This window comes from Mustela nigripes, chromosome 17 (assembly GCF_022355385.1).
Source record: "Mustela nigripes isolate SB6536 chromosome 17, MUSNIG.SB6536, whole genome shotgun sequence".
In the NCBI taxonomy this organism is placed as follows: Eukaryota; Metazoa; Chordata; class Mammalia; order Carnivora; family Mustelidae; genus Mustela; species Mustela nigripes.
The window spans coordinates 42,355,132-42,377,642 of record NC_081573.1 but is presented as its reverse complement, the minus strand read 5'-3'; the positions used below and the strand labels follow the sequence as shown (position 1 = coordinate 42,377,642).

The following is a 22,511-nucleotide window of genomic DNA, read 5'->3' as shown; positions in this document are numbered from 1 at the left end:
TAAGAATCATGAAAATAATGAACAGTTATTACTTTGAGCCATGAAACTATTAGAGTGGTTTGTTTTACAAAACTAGGTAAGTGAAATACAAAATAAAAAGACAGTTAAATTCTATAAAAGTAACCAAGCCAGAAAAGATTTCACTTGTAGGACTACTAATCAGTCATTAATAGCATATTTAGACTTTTCTAGTGCTATGTTAATTAGTAAAAAAATCCATCGGGCTAAGATTCTAAGATTCATTTCTAAAGTATGCACACATAAAATTAACGTTTTGGTATTTAAGGTCTACCATTTCATTATCTTCAAAATTTATTACTTGTATGGCTGCTTAACTCACAATCATGGTAGGAAACAACAGTACCTACAACATATGTTTGTATTCACCTTTTTTTTTTTTTAAGATTTTACTTATTTGCATGACAGAGACACAGCAAGAGAGGGAACACAAACAGGGGGAGTGGGAGAGGGAGAAGCAGGCTTCTCTCTGAGCAGAAAGCCAGATGCAGGGCTCAATCTCAGGACCCTGGGATCATGACCCAAGCCAAATGGAAATGCTTAAGGACTGAGCTACCCAGGCATCCCTGCTCCTTACTTTTTTTTACTCGGACCTTTTCCCATGTTGGTACCTACATGTAATTATATCAGAATTGATTTCATCAGTGCTTTAATGGGGTTTCCAGTATTTTGCTGTTATAAATAAAGCTGTAGTATAAACACACTAAGTTTTTGTGGTTTTTCTCTCAGCAGATGCTTATGACTGAGCCACCCAGGTGCCCCTTATTCACATATTTAAAGAAGAAAGCAAACAGGTAACTTAATAATCAACATTCTAGTTAAAGTTTACTCTCTCTTGTGGTATTCCTTGTCATCGTCCTTTTGCTTTATCTATCAACAGTCCCAACTCTGGTGCTCATTGCCAAGAGCCTACAGCAGTTGTTGTGAGGACAAGATGTGTTAAAGAACTAGGTTCTCAAAAAGGAATAATGCATGAGAAAGAATCTCAAAAGGATGAGTATTTTCATGATCAGAAAGACACAGAAGAAATTTCAAAAAAAAAAAAAAACACTTTTGAAAGTAAGTATTTGCCATTTAAAGATAATGAATTATATTTAACTAATATTGAACACCTGCACTTCAGCTCAACCAGTATTGATCAAATTGTATGAGGTAGTGATTGTTCATCCTTTTTTGTTTTTTTAAAGATTTTATTTATTTATGACAGATAGAGATAGTGAGAGGAAACACAAGCACGGGGGAGCTGGAAAGGAAGAAGCCCCAGTGTGGGGCTTGATCCCAGAACGTTAGGATCATGACCTGAGTCAAAGGCATATACTTAACAACTGAGCCACCCAGGCAACTTGTGATTTTTCATCTTAACATGCCAATGTAAATCATTAAGGGGAAAGAAATACCAGAGACTATCCATTTTACTGAGTTTTGAGGAAAGGTATTTTATATAAATATATGTATGTACTATTTTATTTTAAACTCTACCCCTATCATAGGGCTCAAACTCACAACACTGAAATCAAGAGTCACATGCTCTACTGACCTGAGACACTTGGATGAACCAAGGGAAGGTATTTTAGCAGAGAGCTGTTTCTAAGAGAAGATATAGAATGAGCATCAGAAATGACAATCTTAAAACTCTGGCTACACGGGGCACCTGGTGGCTCAGTCCGATAAGCATCTGCCTTCCGCTTAAGTCATGATCCCAGGGTCGTGGGATGGACCCCCACATAAGGCTCTCTGCTCAGTGAGTAAACAGCTTCTCTCTCTACTGATTCCCCTACCTGTGCTTGCTCTCTGTCAAATAAATAAATAAATAAAATCTTAAAACAACAACAACAACCCCACAATATACCTCTGGCTACAAAATGCAGGAAAAGACTGGACCAACAAGAAAACCACACAGAGGAATAAAAATAACTATCAATTTTGTTTACAAGTATGACTGTATTTTATTTTTTATCTTTTTTTAAGATTTTTTTAAAAAGATCTTATTTATTTATTTGACAGAGAGAAAGAGATCACAAGTAGGCAGAGAGGCAGGCAGAGAAAGAGGGGGAAGCAAGCTCCCTGCTTAGCAGAGAGCCCGATGCGGGGCTCAATCTCAGGACCCTGAGACCATGACCTGAGCCCAAGACAGAAGCTTAACCCACTGAACCACCCAGGCGCCCTTAAGATATTTTTAAAAAGATTTTATTTACCCATTTGACAGAAAGAGAGAAAGTACAAGCAGGGTGAGGTGCAGTGAGAGGGAGAAGCAGGCTTCTTGCTGAGCAGAGAGCCCAACGGTGGGGACCAATCCCAGGACCCTGGGACCACGACCCTTTTGGAAGGCAGACACTTAACTGACTGAGCTACCCAGGAGCCCCTTATTTTTATCTTTTAAAAAAAATGTATTTACTTTTCAATTTTTTTAAAGATTTTATTTGTTTACCTGAGAGAGAGCATGTAAGAGAGCACAAGCAGTTGGGGGGTAAGGAAGGGGGAAAAAGGGGCAGAGGCAGAGAGAGAAGCAGATTCCCTGCTGAGCAAGGAACCAGATGTGGGACTCCAACCCAGAACCCTGGGATCATGAACTGAGCTGAAGGCAGATAGATGCCTAACTGACTGATCACCCAGGTGCCCCCTCCTTTTTTAAGATTTATTCATTTATTTGAGAGAGAGAGAGAGACAGAGAGAGAAACAGCAAGGGGAGGGGGCAGAGGGAGAAGGAGGAGAGAAGCAGACTCCCTCCTAGGGTGAGGCAAACACAGGGTTTGATCTCACCACCCTGAGGTCATGACCTTAGCAGAAATCAAGAGTCGGAGGCTTAACCAACTGAGCTAGCTACCCAGGTATCCCCAATATATAACTATATTTTAGGTCAGAGTATAATACCGCCATATCCATATTCATCTAGTTTTAAAAACAGGGAGGAGTTTTGAGTAGGATAAGGCAATGAATAATGGCATCTTATATTTAAAGTATCTTGTAGGGTGCTTACAGCAATGAGTTAGTATAATGGTCTTAAATAAAGAGTCTTACACATGCAAAATAAATTAGGACTGAAATGACCACGCCTATGGGACAGTAGGCAAAACAAGTGGAATATCTGCCAAGCTTTCCCCACCTTAGTGTTTTTAGAGAATAAGAGTCATTTAACACAACTACAACTAACTTACACATAAATTATTTTGAACAATGATGGTCTTATCATGCACAAATTATTTATCTACCATTACTGACACTATAATACATTCAATAACTATAGCTTATAATTAGTTGTTAGGTAAAACAGCCTCATTCATCAGCTGCTCTATTAGCTAAGATACAGGGAAGAAGTTTCCTTAGGTTTGTGTAACTTCTTAGTTGCTTTTTTTTGTTGTTTTTTAAGATTTATTTATTTGAGAGACCAAGTGAGCACAAGCAGGGAAAGCGGGGGCAGAGGAAGGGGGAGAGAGAGAATCTCAAGTAGACACCCTGCTGAGTGTGAAGCCTGAATCCGGGCTCAATTTCACAACCCTGACACAATCTGCACTGAAATCAAAGACTCAGATGCTTCACCAATTAAGCCACCCAGGTACCCCTCCTAGTTGCTTCTTATTCAACCCTTTTCTGGACATACACAATGTTGCCACAAGCCTTCTTACAGAATTCCTGTCCCTAATCTAAAAGGCCAGGGTGGATAGAATGGCTAGAGAAAGTTCAGGTGTGCACCTGACAGGGTGCGAGGGTGCGATGAGGGCACTAGCTGTATGTAACTAGTAACAATAGTATTTCTGCAGCTTTTGCTTTCTGGTCTGATCCAGGTAGGCAACATATGCCATATCCTCTTGGGGAAGGGACAGGAGTCATGACTACAGTCTGTTCCACATACTAGTAGATGGGAAAAGGATAAGAGAGATATGTTTAGCTGATTTTCTCAAATTAATTGATATGTGAAGCTTTCCCAATTTCTTGAAAATTTTAGAAATTTGTGTACTCTTTTTTGTTTATTGATTTATACATTATTTTTAGAAAGGATGAGGCATTTTACAACATAAATACAAATTAGGTCAAGGAAAACAGAAAAAAAAACTTTCAACAGAAGAACAGGAAATAAATATATTCCAAATTTAGGGTTATACAAATTACTATAATTACTGTAACCAAACTTGACTGTGAACTTCTGGAGAACAAGGCAAAAAATAAATGTGGTAAGTTTTTATACGTCTCTCCTTGTCTGGTAAAGCAAAACCTACCATGCCATCAGGAAATACCAGCTTCTCCCTTTAACTTCTAAAGATTCTGTGTATATGTATATATGTAATAATGACCAACTTAAAAGCTAATATTTTTAATAGTGGTTTTTCAGATTATGAAATTATTCATATGGATATTTCTTATTCTATCCTTCAGACAAAGTTAAGAAGTATGGGGTGCTTGGGTGGCTCAGTTGGTTAAGTGTCCGACTTCAGCTCAAGTCATGATCCCGGGGTCCTGGGATCGAGCCCCACATTGGGCTCTTTGCTCAGCGGGGAGCCTGTTTCTCCTCTCCCTCTGCTCCTCCTGCTAGTGCTCCCTCTCTATCAAATAAAAAAATAAAATCTTTAAAAAAAGTACAAAACAAAACAAAGTTAAGAAGTTTAAGAAGCTTCTGGTAACTTTCTATTGAACTTGATTTAAGTCCAGTTGCTTTTAAGACCCAGAAGAACAAATGGAAACATGGCCTGCAAACTATCTTCTAGGGATCAATTTTTTGAGTTCTTAGAAAAAAGATGGGTCAACTGAGTTTTAAATTCATCTTTGTAGCTATTACAACTGTATATTCATATGCTTTTGATGCTAAATGAAAAAGTAAGATCCTAGAGTAAAAGGGAAGAAGTTCACATGCACACATTCTCATTCAGTGGTTAGCCACTTCACTTTATTTGAAAATGGGTCAAATAGGATGCCTGGAGGCAGAGAACTGGGTTGGGTTATTGAGTACCATCCATGTAAACAAAGTAGGTTTTATTTCAATTTATATTAACTTGTCTTTTCTAGTAATAGGTAACAAGGGGGAAAAGTCAACAAGGTAAGTTCTTTCTTTTTTCCTCCTTTTTTTTTTAAATAAAGATTTTATTTTAGACAGAAAGAATGTGTGTACAGGGAGGGATAAAGGAGGGAGAGGGATAAGCAGACTCCTTACTAAATCCAATGTACCGAAAATCAAGAGCTGGATGCTTCACCAACTGAGCCATAATAACTGATTATTTCTTAAGACAATTCTTTTTTTTTTTTTTTTTTAAGATTTTCTTTATTTATTCATGAAAGGAGAGAGAGGAGGTAGAGGTGGAGGGAGAAGCAGGCTCCCCAAGGAGCAGTCCCAATGCAGAGCTCGATCCCAGGACCCAGGGATCATGACATGAGCTGAAGGCAGATGCTTAACCAACTGAGCCACACAGTGCCCGGCAATTCTTATTTTCTAATAATAGAATTATATCACAAATTGGTATGCCTTCAGGGGTATATGCAGCTTACCCAAAAAGTTATTTAAGTATAAATTTAAAGGAAGAGAGCTAGAGACCAAAATCTAATTTTATGTATGTGTTTTCGCAATAGCCTGGAATGGATGTTACTGTCATTTTAAGAAAGGTCTATACCGTAGTTTGAAATAATCTATGTAACAAACCTCACTGTAACTTTAAAATGCCTAGTTGTGACCAATTAAAAGTTGCATACTAAATTTCCTTTCCCCCCATTTTTCTCATTGTTAGACAGAAAAGTACTCAAGTAGAAAGAAAACAAAACATCCCAGATGTTCCTTATATACAAGGATGAACAATGAGATGTGTTGGGTAGGTTTCTGTGACAAGTCTTTATTTTTTTATTTATTTTTAAAATAACATTTATTTATTGGTTTGACACAGAGAGAGAGCATGAGAGACAGCACAAGCAGGTGGAGCAGTAGGAGAGGAGAAGCAGGCCCCTAGCCAAGCAGGGAGACTGATGTGGGGCTCAATCCCAGGAACCCAGGTTCATGACCTGAGTCAATGGCAGACACTTAACCATCCGAGCCACCCAGGCTCCCCTGTGACAAGCTCTTCGAGAAGAGGCAAATTCAGGGGGCGCCTGGCTGGCTCAGTAAAGCATGTGACTCTTGGTCTCAGGGCTGTGATTTCACACCCCACATAGGGCAAGGAGCTTACTTTAAAAAAATATATATAAATAATATAACATAACATAACACTATATAACATAAAAAAGAGGCTAACTCAGATGGAAGTTTTCATTTACCCTTCCTCCTTATTCCTTCTGGGACTATAGCTTGGATGTGATGTGATGGCTAGATGTGATGTGCTAGAGCTCTAGTAGCCATTCTGTATCTTGGGGATAGAAGACACATGTTAAAATAGCAGAGAAGAAAAAATACAGAGTCTGGAGCACCAATGACTTATGGAGACATCGTGCTATTCCTAAAATGCCTGTATATTTCTGTTGTGGAATAACAAACTAAATGTCTAGTGTTTATGCCACTCATTTTCTAACATACAATCTAACATATAATAAACTACATATACTCCTAACTTGAACAAAACTCTAAAGCATTCTCATTCAGAAGCTAGCTACTTCATTTTATTTGGAAATGAGTCAAACGGGACACCTGGAGATAGGGTCAAAGTTTTCCTTAAGGAAATTTAACAATTATAATAACTGTATTGCAATTATTACTGTCTATCCTATTAGACTGTGAGCAACTTGAAAAAAGTCCAATATATTTTTCTCTATCATTTAATATAACACTTGGCTGGTCCTAGATGGTTCATAAACTTATGGTGAACTGAATTTCTTTTCTGGAAATTTGTTACCAATCTTAGATAATATACTATGATTATTTACATAATGTTATTCTGTTAATTTAGAACAATGAATACTTCATTTCTGTACTATAAAAAGAAATGTTTTTTTCTGAAAGCTGTTTAAGGGAAAAAAGAAAAAAAAAAGAACCGTCCATTTTGAGGTATGTTTCAAGATACCTGGCTGACATATTGTTTTCAGGAAGAAGGGGTATTTCCAGAACCTTTGTGCTGGCAATTATTATCTCTTGACTTGCAGTAGCAACAGTCTTCCCAGTAATTCGATGCACCTGGTAAAATGCATGAGGTCGTAAATATCGGTCATCTGCTGTTCCAATAAACATCTGTAGATTTATCGGCTTTTCATTATAGCCCAGGAGCTAAGTAGGAAGAACAAATGGAAAAATACAATTCATTATCCATGTATTTACAATAAGTTTAGAAGAGTAAGTCTATTATATTTGTAACATATTATTGATACAGAAAATGTTATTTCAAAAAGATAACAGTAAGAAAAATAAGTGAACAATCTTCCACATTTCAGAAGTTTATGAGTTATAAAATGTTGGAATATGTTACAAAGGGACGAGGGCTTTTTCCTATATAAATATCTAAAACAATACAAATTTTACAAAGCCTTCTTACAGAATGCTATGAAGAACCAAAAGGAATGATGATTCTCTTTGTCAGGCAACATTAACCATCCAGATCAGACTTAAAAGACTTGGGTGTGCAGGAAGCTCCTCTAAGAGGCTATTAAAATCATAGACAGTTTGTTTTAGAAGAATCTCAAAAAGCCTATTAGATACGTTACCAACTTAAAATTTCAACTGACTTAACAGGCTGGGCTACCTGACATTCTCTGGTATTCTTCCTTCACTATTGTTGAGGTGAAGGTAAGTATACAGAGGGAGGACCAGGAGGTGCTGGAGGTAAAAAAAAAAAAAAAGCCACAAAGATGGAGGAAAATAAAGGAAACAGAGCCTAAAGAAGTATACATTTGGCACTTAGGGAGACTCCCCTATCCAATCTGATGGCTGAGTAGCATCAGTATGACCCATCATCATGCACATAACAATTAAAAACTAAAACACAGGGTGCCTGGGTGGCTCAGTGGGTTAATCCACTGCCTTCAGCTCAGGCTGTGATCCCAGGATCCTGGGATCAAGTCCCGCATCGGGCTCTCTCTCTGCTTCGGCGGGGAGCCTGCTTCCCCGCCCCCCCGCCCCCCGCCTGCCTCTCTGCCTACTAGTGCTCTCTGTCTGACAAATAAATAAATTAATTAAAAAAACAAAAAAACCCCCTGGAACATAAAGAATGACTTGAAAGCATGGAGGGTAACCAACATAAGCATATACTAGAAGCAAACTGACACATGTAAGAAGAGAGTAAGGAAAAGTATGTTTCCTGTTTTTAAGGCTTTTAACCTGAGAGAAGGCCAGAGTCCATGCCTTACAAAGTGGCTGAAACTCCTACAGAAAATCTAGTCTGGGGTGCCTGGGTGGCTGTCTGTTAAGTGTCTGTCTTCAGCTCAGGTCAAGATCTCAGGGTCCTGGGACAGAGCCATGGGTTGGGGTCCCTGCTCTGTGGGGAACCTGCCTTTCCCTCTGCTCTTCCCCCAACTCATGTTCTCCTTCTCTCTCAAATAAAATTAATAAAATCTTTAAAAAAAAAAAAAGAAAAGAAAATCTAAAGTCTGAAGGGCCTGAAGAACAGGACAACCACAGCTCCTGGAGAATAAGAGGGAAATCCCAGAAAGGAGACAGCCGGAGAGGGGAAGCTCCAAATTATATACATAAACTTTGCCCAATCGTTTGATTGACCTGGGAACCACCTATGAACATGTCAGATCCCAAGGAATGTAAGGCTAATATAACTGAAATGTAATTATGAGCTGCCACCAACCAGAGAGAGACACATTTTACAGGTTGACTCCCACCAAGTTAAGTGACTGCTTAAACAAAAAACCAAAAATTCAACATTCTTTGGGGGCACATTTGGTGTATATCTGTTTTTGTTTTGATGTTTTTGAGTTGGGGGTTCTTTATATAATCTGAATTGATCCCTTGCAGATACATGATTTACAAATATTCTCTCTCATTCTGTAGTTTTTTTCACTTTCTTAGTAGTGTCCTTTGATACGTGAAAGTTTTTAAATTTGATGGACTCCAATTTATCTGTTTTGTCTTTTGCTGCTTATACTTTTGGTGCCATACTTGAGACACCTTTTCCAAATCTAATGTCAAGAAGGCTTCCCCCAATGGTTCTTTCTAAGAGTTTTATAGCTTTAGGTCTCACATTTAGGTCCTTGATCTACTTTGAGTTTATTTTTGTATGTGATGTAAGGTAAGGGATCAACTACATTATTTTGCATGCAGATATCCAGTTTTCCCAGCACCATTTGTTGAAAAGATTGTCCCTTCCCCCACTGAATAGTCTTGGCATCCTACAGAAAATGAACTGACCAAATATGTTAAGGGCTTATTTTGGGGCTTTGTCTTGTATTTCATAGGTCTGTTTTTATGCCAGTACCACAGTGTTTGAAATACTATAGTTTCGTAGTAAGTTACAAGTCAGTAAAGTAAGTCCTCCAAGTCTTTTTCAGGACTGTTTTGCCTATTTGAGACCTTTCACAGTTCCATATGAATCTAAAAATATGATTTTCCATTCAACAAAAAAGGCAGTTGGAATTTTGGTCTAAGTATAGCACTGAATCTATAGAGTGCTTTGGGCAGTACTGATGGCTTAATAATGTTAAGGCTTCCTATCTACAAACACGGATATCTATTTTTATTTTACATATGCTTAAATTTTATTTTTATGTTTCCATCTACATTTTTCTTTCAGCAATATTTTATAGTTTAAAAGTGCACATATTTTGACACCTCCTTGGTTCAGTTCATTCCTAAGTATTTAATTCCTTTAGATGCTACTGTAAATGGAAACCCTTTTTTAAATTTCCTCTTCAGGTTGCTCATCAGTGGTACAGAGAGACACAAAGGCTGAGCGTATGCTGATCTTCCACCCAGAAGTGCTGTATTTACTAGCTCTGTGGTCTTCTTGTGGATGATTTTAGATTTTCTATGTACAGGAACATATCTATGAATAGAGACAATCTTACCTCTTCCTTTCCAATTCAAATGCCTTCTATTTATTTTATTGTCTAATAGTTCTGGCTAGAATTCCCAACACAAATGCTGAATAGCAGTGGTGAAAGTAAACATCCTTCTTCCTAATCTTAAGGAGAAAGCTTTCAGGCTTTTACCATTAATTAAATATGATTTTAGCTGTGGGCTTTTCATAAATGACCTTTCATGGTAAGGAATTTTCCCCCTTTCCCAGTTTGTGTGTAGGGGGGGGGGTAAATGAAAGGCTATTAAATGTTGTCAGATGCCTTTTCTGTGTCAACTGAAATGATCGTATATTTTTTATCCCTTCTGTTAAATGTGGTGTATCATATCAATTGATTTTCCTGTGTTGGGCCACCTTTTGCATTTGGGGGATAAATTCTACTTGGCAATGATGTATGATCCCTTTACTGTGCTATTGGTTATGGTTTGTCAGTTTTTAGTTAAGAATTTTTGTTTATATTACAAATAGAAATATAAATACTGTATCTTTGTCCTTATCCATTCAATTAAATTTTTTTTTCCTATCTCTACTAAAATCCCTCTATCTCTTCACATATGTAGCTTATGTTTTCTACTAGATGGTTCAGCATTTTATCATGGCTATTATTAAAGACTCTTTCTGGTAACTCCAACACAGATGGAGAGAGATCTAGACCATGTCTGGGCCTGCTCTTACCAATTGCTTTTCTTTTTATTGTGGATCACACTTTCTTTTTTGTGTGTGTATTGCTGACCATATCCTGAACATTTTGTATTCAAGAGACTTCTAGAGACTCAAGTAGGAAAGTATTTGCCTCCAGAAAAAAGCATGCTATTTCTTTTGTCAGGTAACAAATTCTTAAGCTATGTCTGGGCTTTGCTGCAGCCTTAGTCTGATTCCCCGGCTTTGAGATAGTGGTTTCCTCATACTTGGTGGTCTTACAAGTTTCAGAAAGATGTGTCTCGGGGATCGCAGCACCTCACCAGAAGCCGCCCCCGCAGCAAGTGAGCGAGCGCCGAGGCGTTGGGAAAATAGCAGACAATTTTTCACTTAATGATGCTTTATCTGGGTCTGGAAACCTAAACCCTCAAGGATGGCCTGGTCAATGGGGAAACCAGCCTGCTGGAGCAGGGGGCTACCCAGGGGCCTCCTATCCTGATGCCTACTCTGGACAGGCCCCTCCTGGTGGCTACCCTGGACAGGCCCCTCCTGGCGGCTATCCTGGACAGGCACCTCCAGGAGCCTACCCTGGCCCAACAGCTCCTGCTTATCCTGGACCACCTGCACCAGGAGCCCACCCTGGGCAACGGAGTGGGCCTGGGGCCTACCCGCCTCCTGGACAGCCAAGTGTTCCTGGAGCCCAGCCCGCTGCTGGCGCCTTTGGCATCCCTGCTGGACCACTGACTGTACCTTATGACCTGCCCTTGCCTGGAGGAGTCATGCCTCGCATGCTGATAACAATTCTGGGCACAATGAAGCCCAATGCAAACAGATTTGCTTTAGATTTCAAGAGAGGGAATGATGTTGCTTTCCACTTTAACCCACGCTTCAATGAGGACAACAAGAGAATCATTGTTTGTAATACAAAGCTGGATAACATCTGGGGAAAGGAAGAAAGACAGGCGACTTTCCCATTCGAAAGTGGTAAACCATTCAAAATACAAGTGCTGGTTGAATCTGACCACTTCAAGGTTGCGGTCAATGATGCTCACTTGTTGTAGTATAATCATCGGATGAAAAATCTCCAGGAAATCAGCAAACTGGGAATTTCTGGTGACATAGATCTCACCAGTGCTTCACATGTTATGATATAATCTTAAAGGGGAAGATTTAAAAAAAAAAATGAAATTGAATATAAACCCTTACACATTGAAACTTCATGTTTCCTGATTGAAAATTTTCACTTTTATTCATCACTGTCCTTGTAAATCTTTGATTTAATAAACATTCTAAGAGTTCAAAAAAAAAGAAAGAAAAATGTGTCTCAGTAATCTCCACTCCTACTTTTAGCCACCAATTGGGAGAAAGATTTGTTCCATGGCTGCTTTAATCCATTAAACCAGCAAGGGAAAAACATAATAATGTAGGTTGCATAAAGTCTATTTTTCAATACACATACTGGAGGTGGTGTCCGGCTCTTCAAGGCAGCAGTGGAGTTTCCAGCACTCAGTCCCTAGCACTGCCACAAGTTATGGTAATGAGTCCCAGTGTCAGTGATGCCTTCACTATAGCAGTACTGGATTGGATGGCTGGACAGTGTTCCAGACCACGTAGCTTGAAGCCAGAGATTTTATAATACCTTTTAAGAAAAATTCTCCTCTTTCTGTACTATGGTTTATAAATTATCCTGCTACATGATATCAAATATAAAATGCCTAATACAGTGTTGTCATGTAGGCAGTGATAAATACTAGCTACCAGTCTTATCCGTGTTTCTAGGTATGTAATGTAGTCAGAATTCGAGTATGTAGGAGTTCTAGTCTACTATGAGGTTTTTCAGGTGAACACTTCACTCCCCCTACTTGTCCATTCATGAATCTGTAGTGGAATTTGTAACTAAGCAACATCATAATTGATTAAAAGGACATGAAGATTTCTGCCTATTCTGGGGTAATACAATTGACCTAGGATGGTTTTCAGGACTGTAACACTTATAGAGAAGCAATTACAAAAGCCTTATAACCATTCTCCCTGTTCTTGCTCTTGCTCTCATACAGGCTATTTACTGTCAGGAGACAGAACAAACTTTTAACTAGATAATTCCATGCCCTGCTCAGAACTCTCTAATGGCTTCCTTCCAACACTCAACTAAATCCAAATGCCCTGTGGTGATTTATAAGGCCTACGTGATTTGAGCCCTGGCTAACTTGTTGCCTTACCTTCTCTTCTTACTCTTTTCCCTTTCACAGTCTGCTCTAACCATCCTGGCCTTATTGCTTGACGAAACCCACGTTTATTCCTAACCTCAAGGCTTTCATATTTCATACTTTATCACTATGGAACATTCTTTCCTCTGATCTTCATATTACCTCACTCCTTCAGTTCCATAGTCAAAGGTCAGCTCCTCAGAGAAGACCACCTTACCTAAAATACCATATCACTGTCCCCTTCCATTTTTTATTATTTTTCATAGTATGGATCACTACAAAAAGTATGTTATAGGAGCACCTGGGTGGCTCAGTTGGTTAAGTATGTGACTGTTAATTTCTGCTCAGGTCATGATCTCAGGGTTTTGAGATCAAGCCCCAGGTCAGACTCCCAGCTCTGCAGGGAGTCTGCTTGAGATTCTCTCCTTCCCTCTCCCTCAGCTCCGCCCCTCACTAGGCATGTGTGTGTGCTTGCTCACTAGCGCGCTCTCGCTCTCTCTCTCTCGCAAATAAATCTTTTTTTACAAAGTGTGCTATAGATTTATTATCTGTTTTCCTCAGTACCGTTTAAGTTCCAAAAAGGCAGAAACTTTGTCTTCTACCTCTACCCCTTCCTCTTTTAACTGAAGATCCATTATGGAAATATCCATATTGAATATCATTGCTTCAGCCAATACTATATAGATGACAACAAAATAAAGAACAAAGTGGCATGTATTAAACTCTAAGAAATTAGTGAGGACTTTTTAATTTAATTTTAAAGATTTTATTTAATTATTTGACACACAAAGAGAGAAATCACAAGTAGGCAGAGAGGCAGGCAGAGAGATGGGGAAGCAGGCTTCCTGCTGAGCAGAGAGCCCAATGTGGGGCTCAATCCCAGGACCCTGAGATCATGACCTGAGCCGGAGGCAGAGGCTTAACCCACTGAGCCACCCAGGCGCCCCTGAATTTTATTATTTTTTTTTTAAGATTTTATTTAAAGAAGTCAGTGAAGACTTTAAAAGGCAGAAATCTTTTTATAATAAAAAGGATGTTGGGAAGAATATGATAAAAATCAATGAAGGCTCTCTGAAGGAAGGAAAAGACAGAATCATGGAAATCAGCTAAGAGGCCAAAGCACTAAGTACTAACATCATGTGTACTGAAAATTTAAATTAGAATGGAAGTAAAAACATAAACAGAAAATAGAAACAGAGAGGGATGAATACAATAAATCCTTCCCTATAGAGATTTCTCTAACTGCCTATATACAGAATGAAAGAAAAGAAAAAAGAAGTAAGAAGTTCTGAGATTCAGGGGCGCCTGGGTGGCTCAGTCAGTGAAGCATCTGCCTTCAGCTCAAGTCATGATTTCAGGGTCCTGGGATCAAGCCACATGTTGGGCTCCCTGCTCAGTGAGAAGTCTGCTTCTCCCTTGTCCTCTCCCTCTGCCCCTCCCTCCGCCCCTCCTTCCCCCTTGGGCACACACTCTTATAAATAAAATCTTTAAGAAAAAGTTCTGAGATTCAGAATCCAATAGAATGGTGGTATCACTAGCAAGTAAAGTGAAGAAGTCACTTTATTTAGATTTAGAACAGTTCTGGAGACAGAGGAGGTAATGTTTTCACCGTTGGTCATGGTGGTTTCAAAGTAACAATGACACAGATAGATGGAAATGCGAGACTATATAAAAGATGTACATCCTTTTATTTATTTATTTATTTATTATTATTTTTAAAATTCTATTTATTTATTTGACAAAGACATCACAAGTAGACAAAGAGGCAGGCAGAGAGAGAGGAAGAAGCAGGCTCCCCACTGAGCAGAGAGCCTGGCTCGATCCCAGGACCCTGAGAACACGACCTGAGCTGAGGGCAGAGGCTCAACCCACCGAACCACCCAGGTGACCCTATACATCCTTTTAGACCAACCTTAACATTGACTGAATGATAAACACAATGCTTTGCTATCTATTTTGATAACAAAATAATACAGTCCACTGTGCCTTAAAAGGATGACCTTTGAAATCCATTTTTTTTGTTTTGACAGAAGTATGCATTGTAAAAGTTCCAGTACAGCCATACTCTGAGGACTTGAGACACTATTGAGTTTTAAGATTTGCACATCCTGAGCAAAGTGTGAGGTGATGAGAGTACCACCTATGTTCTCTATCTTAACTGCTCTGCCATCACTGCATAAAAACAGTCACAGACAATATATAAATGAATGAGCATCGCAACAAGCAAAGTGAGGTACACTATGGGCATTTTATGACAAGGGGCCAGAGACTGAAATTCCTATCAATGCATGGGATAATCAGTTCTTTCAAGCACAGAACCAATTGATATTGCACAGAACTTCAGAACGTCCTACAAACATTTACGTATATAGAAAAGTTATGAACTTAGAATCCAACTCCCTAGTATATATAAATACCAAAAAATTGCAGCTTTTTTTAAAAGACTTTATTTCTTTGTCTCAGAGTGAGAGAGGGAAAGGGCAAGCATGGGGAGTGGCAGAGTGAGAGGGAGAAGCAGGCTCTCAGCAGAGCAAGGAGTCTAACGCGGGGCTCGATCCTGAGCCGAAGGTAGATGCTTAATCGACCACCCAGGTGCCCCAAAACTGTTAAAGCTTTAACACATGAATGTCTAATGAATGTGACTACCATATAAACTGAAGAAAACTTTAGTAAGAGCTCATCATTTCAGAAAATCATGTTATTGCCAGTAATGCCGCTTGTTAATGGAATTTAGGTTGATGATCAATATACCTGCTTTTGTATCCAGAACACTTGCAGTGATACTGCAGGTAAAAACATCTAACTACTTCATTGTCTTCTATAGTCAATACCAAGCTTTTTCATTTTGAAACACAACTATTTTGTTATAATTTAGTTTTCTACATTTATTTCCTTATAATATTATAGCATTATTTTTATATTCTTAAATTTGCACAAGCAAGTTGATTAAATAATCTTTGCATTTCCATTTCAGGTTAATAAAATTCTATTAGAAAATATCTGTTTAAAATAAAGTAGAGTTGGGTATGATCATTAGTCTAGAATATCCGTAGTCAAGAGGCACATAAGTATTTTTTTTTTTTACATATCTGTCTAAAAGCAAATCTTGCAATTTTCTGTCTAGGAAACATAAACTTGTTCTAAACATTTTGAGAGTTAAGAAAGGGGGGTCAGCAGTCTCCCTATTTAGTATGCAGACTTTCATTATGCCTCCACTCCATTTTCTGTACAGATCCTCAAGCTCTGCCTTCAGTAATTCTAGAACCTAGAATCTTTATTTTATTCCCTCTGAAGAGTAAATCTGCAATATTCTCACAGGGTGAGACAGTGGTTATCACACAGCTATGCCACATAAGCAAAAAATCCGGGAACTCTAACTACTTCTGCAGACTTTCAAACAATCCTTTTGCTGTCAGCTCCACCTTGCATCCTACTTTCAGAGACACTCACTGCCTCAAATTCCTGAGTCTTTCCAGGGTTCTTTGGTGTAAAAAGAGTTGTGTTTGTTATTGATTCTTTCTCTCTGTCCAACAGGCTTAAGTTGCAGCTGCCTAAGTTCTAATGAAAGTAAAACACATGTGTGCTATTTACTATATTTAACTGGAAGCTGCAGTTTTCTGTATTTATATAGTCAAGAAATCTATCAATATTCTCTCTTTTTTTAAGATTTTATTTTAAAGTAATCTGTACACCCAACATAGGACTCAAACCTACAACCCCAAGTTTAAGAGTTGCACACTCTGGGGCACCTGTGGGTCTCAGTCAGTTAAGTGTCATACTCTTGATTTTGGCTCAGATCACTATCTTAAGGTCATGCAACTGAGCCCTGTGCCAGGCTCTGGGCTCAGTGGGGCTTCTGCTTGAGATTCTCTCAATCCCTCTCGGTCTTCCCCTCCCCCGCATGTGCACATACATGTGTACTCTCACCCCCTCTCTAAAAAAGGCGGGGGGGGTTGCAAACTACACTGACTGAGCAGCCAGGTACCCCTCAATATTTTCAGTTGTAATTTCTTTTCATATATTTTTGTAGAATAAATTAATAAATTTTATATAGCTTTAACTGAAAATAATCCATAAAAAATATAATGCCAACATGATCACAATAAGAAAAAAAAAATCTAAGGGGCCACCTGGGTGGCTCAGTGGGTTAAAAGCCTCTGCCTTCGGCTCAGGTCATGGTCCCAGGGTCCTGGGATCGAGCAACACATCAGGCTCCCTGCTTAGCAGGGAGCCTGCTTCCTCTTCTCTCTCTCTCTCTGCCTGCCTCTCTGCCTACTTGTAATCTGTCAAACAAATAAATAAAATTTAAAAAAAAAAAAACCCTAAGTAAGTTAATAACTAAAGAAGAAATTGGAAACCCATAGCTAATAAGTGATTATCTATTCCTTTCTGCTATACCTGTTGCTCTTTCATGTTTAATCCAAACTGAACAAATCATTCTATGGAACCAACTATTCACCTAGTAGAGGAAGAAATACCAACTTTACCACTAGCCTCCAAGTACTATGCAGGGGACAGGGTCCATCCTATTATCTCCAGAGCACAGTACAGTACCTAGCACGTTACAGACGGTCAACCACTGCTAAATGAATGAATTTTGGAGTAAGACAGTATAATTTGGTGAAGCAAAATAACACATGGGGTTAGTCAACAGAATTATTTAAATAATAATAATAGTCACTGAAGTAGGTAGTTCTAAACAGAGTAGCTGAGTCTAAAATAGAAAATACAAATAAAAATTTTATTGCTATCTATTAAGCTACCCAAATATCACATAACGTACCAGTAAGTACTATATACCAAAGTATCCTAGTCATATTAGATGACTCACATTAATACCAGCTTGGCAAAGACATAAGCCACCTGTCCTTTATACTTCGATAGTAAAATAAACCAGTGATACGGGAAGGTAATCATGCATATAAGATTTCAAAAGGAATATATTTCATAACACATATTTCAGCCAGCATCTGCTCCAAGCATATGTATTATATGCATATGAAAAATAGGGGCTCTTCTATGTACCTTAGGGATTGTAAAGGACCACCAAATAAATTAGACTGCCTTCCCATTTCATTTTCAGAGGAGCATTATGTTATAGGCCATAAACAAATTATTGCTGCTAACATTACTCTCTAAAAACTTTCATCTAGAATATATATACCTCTCTTCAGACCACCCTCTGCTTTGAAGAAAAAACTAAGCCAAGCTGTTTGTTATGTTTCTGTATCGTTTCCATAGCAAAGGTCTGTGCCTGCTTAATTTAACTAAAGCTGGAGTGTTAAAGCCTGAAGGTCACTATAGGACAAACAAGAGCTTCAATAAGAGCAATTCTATTATCAGTTCTACTAAATTACTTGGGGGGAGGGAATCTGAACATATCAAAAACATGAGAACACATCGCAGAGATACTAAAAATACAAAATTAAATTTCCATAATATAAACTGCCTCAAAGTGAAAATGTACATATAACATCATATAAAAAAATCATCACCAGGGAAAGGATTTCAGTGTATGATGAAATAGAAAGTCTAAATATGAAAAAATTCTGTATTTTTATTTTAATTTTTTAAGATTTATTTATTTACTTCAGAGAGAGATAGAAAGCAAGCGAGAGTGGGGAGGGACAGAAGAAGGAGAATGAAAACTTCAGGCAGACTCCGTGCAGAGTATGGACCCCAAAGTGGGACTCGATACCATGACTGTAAGATCATGACCCAAGGCAAAAGCAAGAGTCGGATGCCACCCACCTGAGTCACCCAAGTGCCCTAACAATCCTCATTTTTAAAATTTCAATAATTTTTGAGAAAAGATTCAAAATATCTATACCTTGGGGTGTCTGGGTGGCTCAGCTATTTAAGCATTTGTCTTTGGCTCAGGTCACGATCTTCAGGTCCTGAGACTGGCCTGCACCAGGCGCCATGCCCAGTGGGGAGTCTGTTTTTCTCTCTCCCTCTGCCCCTCCCCCCAACTTGTGCGAGCACTCTCAAATTTTAAAAATACAAAATATCTGTGCCTTAATACAACTGTCACTGTATAATAAAATGTATGTGTAGCTTTATGCAATTTTATCCCATGTGTAGATTCACATAACCAACGTCACAGTCAAGATAAGGAACTCTTCCATCACCAAAAAGGAACTCTCTTTTGCTACCCCTTTACATTTGCAATCTTCAACCTCTTCCTGTTCACTGGCTATCAAACCACCACTGCTCAAAACTTTCTGCAATGATAAACATCTTCTACATCTGCATTTTAAAAAAATTCCTGATTTACGTGGAATCAATTCTTGTGTAAAATGTGATGTTTAGGTTCAGATTTATTTTCTGAATGAAAAATAAATGGATGGCCTATGGATGTCCAATTCTCCAACATCATTTGTTAAAAGACAATGTAGGGGCTCCTGGGTGTTTCAGTTGGTTAAGCATCTGACTCTTAATTTTGTCTTAGGTCATGATCTCAGGGTTGTGAAAGCAAGCTGTGTGTCAGGCTTCCGCACTGGTCATGGAGCCTGCTTAAGATTCTCTCTCTCCTTCTCCCTCTGCCCCTTTTATCTCTCCTACCCCTCCTTCCCTAAAAAAAAAAAAAAAAGGACAATGTAGTCATTAAGTCATTAGCCACATGCCTACCAAGTCGTGAAATGCTGTTAATGCAACTAAAGAACTCAATTTCTAATTTTGGTTAATTTTGGATCGAGTTTCACATTAGGGTCCTTGCTTAGTAGGGAGCCTGCTTCTCCCTCTCCCTGCCAGTCCCCCCGGTTATGCAGGCATTCTCTCTTTCTGACAAATAAAATCTTGGGGTGTCTGTGGCTCAGTCATTAAGTGTCTGGGTCCTGAGATCGAGCCCTGCATCAGGCTCCCTGCTCAGTGGGGAAACTGCTTCTCCCTCTCACTCCCTCTGCTTGTGCTCCCTCTTTTACTGCCTCTCCCTCTATCAAATAAGTAAATGAGATCTTTGAAAAATAAAATAAAATCTTTAAAAAAATTAGAAGTAGAATTATTGCATGATCCAGCAATTCCATTTCTTGGTATATACCCCAAAGAATTGAAAGCAGGGTCTCAAAAAGATGTGCACATCCATGTTCACACCAATGTTATTCACAATAACTAAAATGTGGAAGAAATGGAAAAGGGACATTGTATATACAATGATATCTTATGCAGCCCTAAAATGAAGGAAATTCTGATATATGTTACAGCATGGATCAACCTTGAGGACATTATGCTAACTGAAGTAAGCCTATCAGAAAAAGATGAATATTGTATGATTCTACTTATATGAGGTACTTAGAGTTGTCAACATCATAGAGACAAAAGGTAGAATGGTGGTTTCCAATGCCTGGAGGGAGAATGGGGTATAGAATTTCAGTTTAAAGATAAAAAGAGCTTTGGATGGGGCACCTGGGTGGCTCAGTGGGTTAAGCGTCTGCCTTCGGCTCAGGTCATGATCTCAGGGTCTTGGGATCAAGCCCCACATCGGGCTCCCTACCCGGCTGGGAACCTGCTTCTCCCTCTCTCTCTGCTTGCCTCTCTGCCGACTTCTGCCTACTTGTGATCCTCTCTCTCTCTCTCTCTGTCAAATAAATAAATAAATAATCTTAAAAAAAAAAAAAGGCTCTGGAAATGGACGGTAGTCAAAGTTGTACAACATTATAAACGTATTTAATACACTAAACTGTATGTGTAAAAATAATTAAGATGGTAAATTTTACATGTATTTTACCACAATAAAAATTTTGAGGGAAAAAGGTATAAAAATTAGGAAGAAAGAAGTAAAACTCATTACTCAAAGATGACTTGACTGCTTAGAAAATCCAAAAGAAGCTAAAATAAACTATTAGGTCAAGAAATATAAAGTAAACATGAAAAATTAATTACATTTCTGTATTCTAGAAAGAGAAAAACACTCAACACTGGAAATAACAAAAGATGTAGAAGATTTCTACTTTGAAAACTACAAAACACTACAAGGAGGAATTAAATAATACCTAAATAAATGGAAGGATAGACCATATTCATGGACTAGAGGCATCAACATTATCAAGAGGGCAATCATAAATAAATAAATAAATAAATAAATGCACTATCCATGAAAAAAGATTAGCAGTTTGGACTTGACTAAAATTAAAAACTTTCATTCATCAAAACACACAACTAAGAAAGTGAAAAAGCAACCAAAATATGAGAAAAAATTTTATTTGTAACACATATCTGACAAAAAACTTCTATTCAAAATATTAACTCCTATAAATCAATAAGAAAAAGAGCTAATTTAAAAACTGGTCAAGAGGGGCGCCTGGGTGGCTCAGGTCATGATCCCAGGGTCCTGGGATGGAGCCCCGCATCGGGCTCTCTGCTCAGCAGGAAACCTGCTTCCTCCTCTCTCTCTGCCTGCCTCTCTGCCTCCTTGTGATCTCTGTCTGTCAAATGGATAAATAAAATCTTTAAAAAAAAAAAAAAAAAAACCTGGTCAAGAGATGTGAACAGGCACCTGACAAAAGAGGACAGCCAAATAACTGACAAATACATGAAAAGATGTTCAACATCATTGGTCATTAGGAACCACAAATTAAAACCACTACAATTCCCCTAGAACTCTACTGGAATGGTTAAAAATTACCAGCAAACAAGAACTGGTATGGGTGAGGATGTACAGTAACTGAAACCTTCATATATGGCTAGTTAGGAGTAGAAATTGGTACAGGTACTTTGAAACACCAGCAATTCCACTCTTGGACATATACCAAAAAAAGTGAAGGCTTTGTCTATTAGAAGATAGGTGAAGTGGGCCACCTGGGTACCTGAGTCAGTTAAAGCATCCAACTTCAGCTCAGGACGTGATCTCTAGGTCCTGGGATTGAGCCCTACGTTGGGCTCCCTGTTCACTGGGGAAGTATGCTTTTCCCTATCCCTCCCCCTGCTTGTGCTTTCTCTCTCTGTCAAATAAATAAATAAAATCTTTAAAAAAAAAAAGGTATAGTATACCTGAAACTAATATAATATTGCATGTTAACTACACTGGAATTAAAATTAAAAAGATATGCAAAAAAAAAAAAAAAGGAAGAGAAAAAATAACATAGCAACTTTATTCATAATACTCCAAAAGTGAACACAAACCAAATGTCTATGAATAGGATGACAGATAAAGAAATCACAGCAAATTCATGCAATGGAATACTACACAGCAAAGAAAAAGAACACCCTCCCCCGCACCCAATGGATGATTCTCACAGTCATAATGTTGAATAAAAGAAGCCAGACTCACAAAAACAGACACATAGATCAATGGAACAGAATACAGGGCCCAGAAATAGACCCTCAACTCTATGGTCAACTAATCTTCGACAAAGCAGGAAAGAATGTCCAACGGAAAAAAGGCAGTCTCTTCAACAAATAGTGTTGGGGAAATTGGACAGCCACATGCAGAAAAATGAAACTGGACTATTTCCTTACACCACACATGAAAATAGACTCAAAATGGATAAAGGACCTCAATGTGAGAAAGGCATCCATCAAAATCCTTGAGGAGGGGCGCCTGGGTGGCTCAGTTGGTTGGACGACCTTCGGCTCAGGTCATGATCCTGGAGTCCCAGGATTGAGTCCCATATCAGGCTCCCAGCTCCATGGGGAGTCTGCTTCTCCCTCTGACTTTTTCCTTGCTCATGTTCTCTCTCACTGTCTCTCTCTTAAATAAATAAATAAAATCTTAAAAAAAAAAAAA

The 22,511-nt window shown here is 38.5% G+C and overlaps 1 protein-coding gene across 2 annotated transcripts in view; it reads right to left on the bottom strand.

The window, feature by feature from the left end:
* Positions 1–22,511, bottom strand: part of NFATC3 (nuclear factor of activated T cells 3) — a 131,552-nt gene that overhangs the window by 55,195 nt on the left and 53,846 nt on the right. For both annotated transcript variants that reach the window (XM_059382018.1, XM_059382019.1), the window contains exon 4: positions 6,990–7,189. In XM_059382018.1, coding sequence (XP_059238001.1) covers positions 6,990–7,189 — 200 coding nt within the window. The remainder of the gene's footprint in view (positions 1–6,989; positions 7,190–22,511) is intronic.